The sequence below is a fragment of the Berghia stephanieae genome, chromosome 11 (genome assembly GCF_034508935.2).
Source record: "Berghia stephanieae isolate SIO BIC M18660-M18661 chromosome 11, UCSD_Bste_1.3, whole genome shotgun sequence".
In the NCBI taxonomy this organism is placed as follows: domain Eukaryota; kingdom Metazoa; phylum Mollusca; class Gastropoda; order Nudibranchia; family Aeolidiidae; genus Berghia; species Berghia stephanieae.
In genome coordinates, this window is record NC_088370.1 from 23317946 (window position 1) to 23326380 (window position 8435).

The 8435-nt window shown below is 33.6% G+C and overlaps 1 protein-coding gene across 4 annotated transcripts in view; it reads right to left on the reverse strand.

Moving 5' to 3' along the window:
- The window catches only part of LOC144957295 (cholinesterase-like), a 28936-nt gene extending 21282 nt beyond the window's left edge, over window positions 1-7654 (reverse strand). Inside the window, exons 1-7 of one of the 4 annotated variants that reach the window (XM_078888399.1) lie at window positions 7581-7631; window positions 6759-6846; window positions 4528-4791; window positions 3765-3899; window positions 2634-2786; window positions 1617-1779; window positions 886-1071 (exon numbers count right to left, since the gene is read on the reverse strand). In XM_078888399.1, the coding sequence (XP_078744525.1) occupies window positions 886-1071; window positions 1617-1779; window positions 2634-2786; window positions 3765-3899; window positions 4528-4716 (826 nt within the window). In that variant the 5' untranslated portion in view covers window positions 4717-4791; window positions 6759-6846; window positions 7581-7631. Of the gene's footprint in view, window positions 1-885; window positions 1072-1616; window positions 1780-2633; window positions 2787-3764; window positions 3900-4527; window positions 4792-6758; window positions 6847-7580 lie in introns of all 4 variants that reach the window. The other 3 variants (XM_078888400.1, XM_078888398.1, XM_078888401.1) reach the window with 3 other exon arrangements.
- Between the last annotated feature and the right edge of the window lie 781 nt (window positions 7655-8435).

Sequence of the window (8435 nt, forward strand, 5' to 3'; positions counted from 1 at the left end):
TTTGATGATAGAGAATATTGTTGATGAGTACATGGATGGTATATGTCAATGAATCTAGCACATACTATTAATATAATCTATGCCAGACAGAGAGGGCTTTATTGTTATTTGTATTATATTGTTAAAGAGCTAATAGGTTTTAAAAACATTCAAATTAGCTTCAATTAGCTTTATTTAAAATAAAGCTGCCAATTTTCAGACCAAATGAATTGTGAATTTATATAATTTTGTAAGATATTTTTATCTGATGTTGGTGCATATATTTTGGTGTCGTCAGCAAAAAAAAAAAATCCAGTTAGAAGAAATTCTTAGTTCTGAATTGCTTAATAACCAGAAAAGCAACAAATTTACTCATACATTGCACTATCTGGATAAAGATCTCGTTATTCCATTAAATTGTATCCCTTTATTTAAAAACTCAAATCATTTTTCTATTTCTTTGGTCTTCATTACCACCTTTTTCATCATAGCCATCTTACCACCATCAAATCCAGAATAGGAAATGCTAGCGAAGTTTTCCTGCAACTAAGAAACATCAAAAACTCAAAAGAGATTGTGATTATGTGGTCTTGCGTATGACACTCGCTTTCAGATCGAAAGGTCCTGGGTTCGAGCCTCGCTCGCCACATAGTTGAGTCTTTGGAAAAGGCTCTTTACTCACATTATCTCACCGCACTCAGGTGTAAAATGAGTACCTGGCCATTAACAGCGTTGCCTCTGTTTGAAAAAAAATTGTAATATCGCCTAACAGGCGCCATGTTCTGTCCTAAATGTTAAATGTTGCTGTTGGCCAGGAATCCCTTGTAAAGCACTTTGAGCACGTTTAGTGGATATTGCACTATATAAAAGCTCAATTAAAAAAAAAAAAACAAATTTATTACACACCAACACTTCTTGGAGACACGAGATGCATCCCAACACTGGCTGCACCAGCATCTTGTCCCATCAATGTCACTCTATTGGGATCCCCACGAAAATTTTTGATGGTTTTCTTCACAAATTGCAAGGCCTTGATCTGATCAAACATTCCATAGTTGCCGGGGGAGTAACGATCTCCTGTGCTGAAGAAACCTAAGTAGGATAAGAGAGAGAAAAACATATGATTTAAGCAGGTTTATTTTTCAAGTTTCTGGATTGAATAATAGATTACCTTTGTTGATTTTGACTGTGCCATCAAATTTTGTGTATTAATATCGGTAGCTTATAGGGGTCACTATTGCACTCACATCACGAGTAAAGGTATCTATATCCGATCTATGTATGGTCAACATTTTAAAAAATATACATTGTCTCTTTAATGCTACAGAAATTGAGATAAACTTTGTTTCCAATGGCTGTTATGGCTTAAGGACTACTTTCAAGTAGTTTGGAGTGCTGTATAAAGATTGTAACTTTCTCAACTTTTCATTGTAGAATTTTATGACATTTAATACACTAGAAATGCAGGAAATCAAGTTTTATCCTAAAATTCACATCATTATGTCTGATTCAGAGGTTCGATCAGCCTATTTACATTATCTAATTAACATCACAGGTAACTTTCTAAAGATTACCTTTTCAAGTTGGGTGTGCTTATTTAATCCTGGGGTTATTTTTGACAAGAGCATAAGACTCACCTAATGCATTCAGCCTGTAGTTGACGATAACAACAACAATGTTCCGCTCAGCCAGAAAAACACCTGGAAATTGTCTTGAATTGCCCATGATGAATCCACCACCATGCAAAAACACCAAGACCGGATACAAACTGGGATTGGGAGTCTCACGCTCATTCGTTTTCTAGGGATGAAATTCAAAATGAAGTTTACTGTATCCTTCTTTTATATAAAAGAAAAGGAATCAAGTAAATAATTATTTTTTGAAACGAAAAAGAAATCAAACAATGTTATTTGCTATCAATACCATCAACATCTTAAATAGAATGGGAAAAGAAAGAAAAAAAGTGCATCTTTCAAAAAAGCACAGGCAGCCTTTTATCTCATGCAAAGGGATATCTTCTTGGAATTCTTGTTAGTAAAATAAATAATCCTTTCAACAATTTAAAGCATCAATAGGAACCATATAGTTGTTGTCGAGGTAAACTAATTTGAGATTTGAACAAACTTATTGATGCGAAGCATTTAGAAACAAAAAACGTTAGAAATGCATATGGCAATCCATGAACAGAGGAAAAACACGCGGCAAAACAGCATTAGATTCAAGGAAGTTTCTTTACCAATGACAGCATTGATTTCAATTGTCTATTTGGTAGTTTCTTTACCAATGACAGCATTGATTTCAATGGTCTATTTGGTAATTTTCAAAAATTATTATATCAAATGAAAACTATAAAATGCATTATTCTTAAGGTATTTACACCTATACAGTGACACATGTGATAAAAGAAAGAGATGTGTATCGAATAAATTATAAAATTTATAATGAATATTGGTTATATAACTTTTACTAAATGGTATAAATATCATTTAAAGGATTTTAAAGCCTATAAGCTCTTATATGATATGATATGATATGATTAGATAGGATAAATGTTATCTTTCTGACTGTTTTAAAATAAACACAAAGTGAAAACATAATTCAAATATCGTTTAATGAAGAAAAAAGAAAAGTAAATCAAGTCTTTTCACTCTCACCCTAGGCATATATATGTCTAGATAAAGACAATCCTCTGCAACTTGCGAGAAGTCTGGTACTGTTTCCCTGACAAGCCATGGCATTTGGGGACAGGCAGGGCGATGGTAGGTGGCATCCCATGTCTCAAACCAGTGTGGATCATCATCTGGATTCTATAATACAGAAAAAATGTGCGACAATGCATTGAAAACAGAGAATCTGGAACAAAAAACATTAAAGAAACCACTCTGTGGTCTAAGTGATGTAAATCATTATTATACCACCAACAACAATGTTAGGGTGTATGCATGAATCTAAATTGTAAATCAATATTATACCACCAACAACAATGTTAGGGTGTATGCATTCATCTAAATTGTAAATCAATATTATACCACCACCAACAATGTTAGGGTGTGTGCATTCATTTAAATTGTAAATCAATATTATACCACCAACAACAATGTTAGGGTGTATGCATTCATTTAAATTGTAAATCAATATTATACCACCAACAATGTTAGGGTGTGTGCATTCATTTAAATTGTAAATCAATATTATACCACCAACAACAATGTTAGGGTGTGTGCATTCATTTAAATTGTAAATCAATATTATACCACCACCAACAATGTTAGGGTGTGTGCATTCATTTAAATTGTAAATCAATATTATACCACCACCAACAATGTTAGGGTGTATGCATTCATTTAAATTGTAAATCAATATTATACCACCAACAACAATGTTAGGGTGTGTGCATTCATTTAAATTGTAAATCAATATTATACCACCAACAACATTCGAGACCTCACAATATCGACACGTAACAGAACCTAAGTTTCTCGCAAAAAGAAAATACAAGATGCCAACAGCTGAGCTTGAACCCAGATCTGCTGGATGGAAAAAGTGAAATTCCACTTAGCCATCCCCCTTCCAGTAAATTAATCAATTACCTATACTAAGTTCCACCAGAACATATTCAGAGCACACCTGAAGTGATTTACATCTTTAAACTCTCGTATGTTAAACAACATGGTAAATGCAAAAAGATGTAATGTGTCATGTCCAGTTAGAATAGATTCAAACTCCACCAGTAATGAGTTAAACCCAGAAAATGAAAAAGTTAATATTAATGCAATGACACTTACATGAAATCTATACTTTTCTTTCCATTCTTCTCCAGGATACTGAGACATCCGCTTGGCATATGGAATTCCAAGGAAAGCATTGATCCATCGATGGGGATAGTCTGAGTATTGAGAAGGAAATGAAATTCCCTTCACCTGAAACACAGCAAGGGAAAATGGTTGTCTGGTAAAGGACTTGATGGTGCTGCAGTACTGTTGTCTTGGACCCACAACATGATCTAAATTAAGTCCAGGAGTTTGAGTTCGGAGATGTGGCTCTCATTCACAAATCCTTAGGAGAGGCATTTTGCACACTTTTTTCTTTATCAACCCAGCAATGATTATCAAAGCTGGTGGAAAGTACCTACTTTGTAACAGACTAACATCTGCATGGTAGCAAGAAATTGCTATATGATATATATTATTCATTATTATTCATATATTATATGAAATGGAAACCCAAATAACATCTCCTCTGTGGGCCTTTTATGGTTCCAAAGTACTATTGTCTAAAATTACAAAAATAAAGTAAAATTGACAAGCCTGGAATGAAATAAAAATACAAAATGACAAACTTTTGGGGTTCAAGCTTTATTTAATTAACTTTAAAAATCTAGAGGATGAATGTAAGAAACGAAAATGTCTAAAAATGAATAGAAAAACTTAAAGGCAGAAATATGCCTTAGATTAAAGTGAATTCCTGGTTGTATGAGATTTTTTCCAATGTAATGACATGATGCCAAACTCAACATAACCTAATTTAAGCAGCAGAAGCTCAAGTTACCTTTCCATATGCAGTGGCGACAGTAACTGTATGTTTACCCCACTTCCCGTAATCCATTGCTAGGATTGTAAAATGCTCCATTACCATTGCGAGAACAACAAAAGGAATCATTAGGTTGAAAGTCCAGACCAATCGTTGATTGTGAAAGTGTTGATTTGAGACAGTTGGAGACATCCTTACTTTTAACATGAGCCTGAATAGTCAAGATATTCTCTAATGAACAGCTTAACAGTTTCCCAATAATCCAAACCTTGGTGTAGACTTCTGGAAAAGTTCAGAGAATAGTAATAAAAAGGCTTAAATTGAATAATGCTACTAGTTATTAAAATGAACTATTGTAGGAGACCATTGGAGCATTGGAGTCCAAATAGAATATAGTTAAAGTTATACTCATATGTGTTGTTCTTTTTTCCTTTCAATCAAAAAGGAGAATAAATCTCAGCACAAGTAGTTTATGTTACAAATAAGTCCTTGTGTGGTGGTTAAAGCTACTTATTGGATAGTAGAAAAAATAAAGTGGGTAAACGTGACTCATATAAATGGAGATGACACAACATGACCATTGTCAGGAGAAAAACAAATGTTATTCGAAAAGGCAATTTGGACTCTAGTCTGAATAGTCTCCCATGGCTAATCGGACTCGAAGTCCAATATGCAAGTGCAGACATGGGGGGCGGGTAGAAGACACTGGACTGTGGGCAGAGGGTGGAAAACTGATATAGAAATAGAAGAAGAGTTCAGAAGAAACTCTGTTTTGCCCATATATAACACTGACACAGCTCATACCGTACTTCGGCCTGTAGAAGGATTGATGCCTGTCTTACACAATATTTTTTTTTTCGTCCTGATTTTATGTGGACATCGTGTTATGTTGTAAAGAAATATTTTCCTTTAGATCACAGTTATTTTGACTTTTGTTCTTTATAATTTCTAACTGGACTTCCACTTGATCTATGACTTTGTCTTTCTCGTCAAATATAGGGGGTTTAAACTACTTTCATTACTTTACCATTACTATTATTTTCAGTTGCATCAATTTGATGTAATTATCAATAATTAAAATAATAACAAAAAAACAAAACAAACTATACTGCCATGGGAGACTATTCTGACCAAGTCTGAATAACTTGTTGATTGCACATGCCCATTGGAATTTGAGTCCAAAGAGCCACAGGAGACTATTCAGACTCGAGACTGAATCGCTGCAGCCAATGTGATTTGTTGTATCTCGTTTTCACAAAAAGAAAAAAGTGCTGCCCATTATCTTTGATCTAGATTTAGGGGGCAGCGTGGCTCAATGGTACGGTCTTTGCTTCATACCCGAACGGTATTGAGTTCGATCACCCGCCGCTGCGCTGTGTGGCCTTGAGCAAGTCATCTCGCCTTAGCTCATTTTGCAGCTGATGCCTGGGTTATTCCAGTCTCCACTTGGAATAGACCCTAGAGACAAATTTTCCCTGTGGGATGAATAAGGGGAATTTTATTTTACTTTATTTAGTCAGAGTGACAGTAATGCTTGCAATTACAGGAGATAAAACTGCCATGGAGCACATAATTAATTACCGCTGCAGTAAAACAATATCTCTGAGTTAATTACCGCTGTAGGAGACTGAGTAAGGGAATATCAACAAGCATTTTCAAATTATTCTGCAAGTGATTTATCAAGTTAAGGTTTTGATTCTCTTAAACAGATAAATTCACCTTTCTTCTTTATAGCTGTTTTTAAAAGAAGGAAGTATTTGAGTGTGAATATAAAAGGCACCTCAATTTGAGTACACTACCATAAATCTATTCCACACAACATAAATAGCATTAACAGGTCTCCAACCAGATTTCACTTTTTGTCGTTATATGAAATCTGACATGCATTATTTCATCATTGTGAAAACAAACCTATTGGATGAAAGTTTATTGAGCTAGTCTTTAGATGTGAAATCGACTAAATAACCTAAGTGCAAGAACGCTATGTAACTGACATAGATAATACTTAGAATCGTGTCTTTAAACTATTACTTGATATCCTTCATAGTCTTTTCAACAATAAACCCCTCAAAGTTATGTAGCATTTAAAGGATACTAACAGTTGTTTGCTAACCTTTAGATAAAACTTCAGTACATTGCAAGTAATATCAGATCAATCAAACTCCAATACCAAATCACTACTGATAAAACAAAAGAATCATAGAAAAAAATTACGACTTTTACTTAACCCAAGACCAATATATTGTTACCTTTATTTGAAAGCAAAGAGCTCTACCAGTTGAGCTATCTGGTTTAGACGTTAGTAATAAGGTAGATTCCACTAAGACATTCCCTCTCCTAGGTAAACAGAGGAAAGTAAAAATAGAGAAGCTTCTATAATTAATACTATATTATCATTTATAGTCCAAAGCCAAAAGTTCTTTTTTTTTATTAACACATCAAGACACAATCATTTTACATCTGAGTACGGTGAGAGAATGTGAGTAAAGAGCTTTTTCCAAGGACTCAACTGTGCGCCGAGCGAGGCTCGAACCCAGGACCTTCCTATGCCAATCCGAAAGCGTGTGTCGTCATACCATATTAGTAGACCACGTCGCCGCACAGAAACACCAAGACGTTTTTATCACTTCTAGTTTTTAAGCTTTTTCATTAAAAAATTACCCTGTTTATTCAAGTTTTCGTCAATTAAAACCGAACAATCACAATGTTTCTGGTGTTGACAAAATTATGATTAAAATAGAGGAGTCCGAATTGAATGGAAATGAGATTTCAAACTGAATATAATTTTCGTCAAAACACAATTTAAGAAATCAAGAACATGAACATTCATACCTTGACACAGTGCCGTCATATATTTAAGAAATTTCTTAATTAATGAAATGATTTTCATATGGGGTATGGTTATCAATAGTTTTTTTTTAAACTGGTTGTTTCTCAAAATAATTTATCACAGTGAAAATAATCTAATACTTGAGCTGACAAATAAGGTACATCAATGCGAAATTCCTCTCTTCCTTCTCTCAGAAAGTTTGTTTACAAACATAAGTTCTTATATTGCAATAGGTACTTACTTCCTCAAAACGATTGGAAACTGTAAACACTAAAAACCGGAAGTTGTACCTTATGATACCTTAATTTTGGAAACAACAAAAGAGTTAATGTCACGTGATTTTTTACCTGTAACTGCTTCAAGTGACAATCAAGTGAAATGTTCATTTAACCTTAATATTACCGATTTTTATGGGTTGTAATAATTACATATCTCAAATCTCAACTTGTTATGGCCAAGCCTGTGTCTATTGTCTGAAAAAAGCTACAAAAAGCCATAGTTCACCCCGTTTTTAAATAAATAAATAAATAAACTGTATTCATCCATAAGGAAATTGGTTTTGGAACGTGAAAGATATATTTACAGAATTGTATATATATAGATAGTATGCAGATGACGTCACTCAGGCCTTTGTTATTGTTTTTGCCATCCGCGTTTGTGAGTTTTTCTCACTAAACTGTATTAATCAGACTATAAAAGTTCATGGTTACACAGAGTTTGTGTGTTGGTTCGTTATACTTCCGGATGGCAATGTTGTGAACTCCTTGGCCAAGCGCATTCTATCTATAGAGATACAAAATAAATGAAAAATTTAATAGAAATAAAAGTAATGATAAAAGTAAATGTGTATCTATAAAATTAATATTGATTTATTTTTAAATAAACGTTATATATTTTGTATAATGCCCATATAACAAAAAGAGGTAAGTTAAAAATAAAAATATCGTGTATATATCTACCTTTTTTAAAAACCAACAATGGAAGAGGTATCAATAATATTTGGTTATTGAAAGATTACAGAAATGAATGTCGGTTGGAAGAAAAGAACTCCGATATATCTAGCACTTCGTTTAAAGAGCAGATTCGGTAAGATATT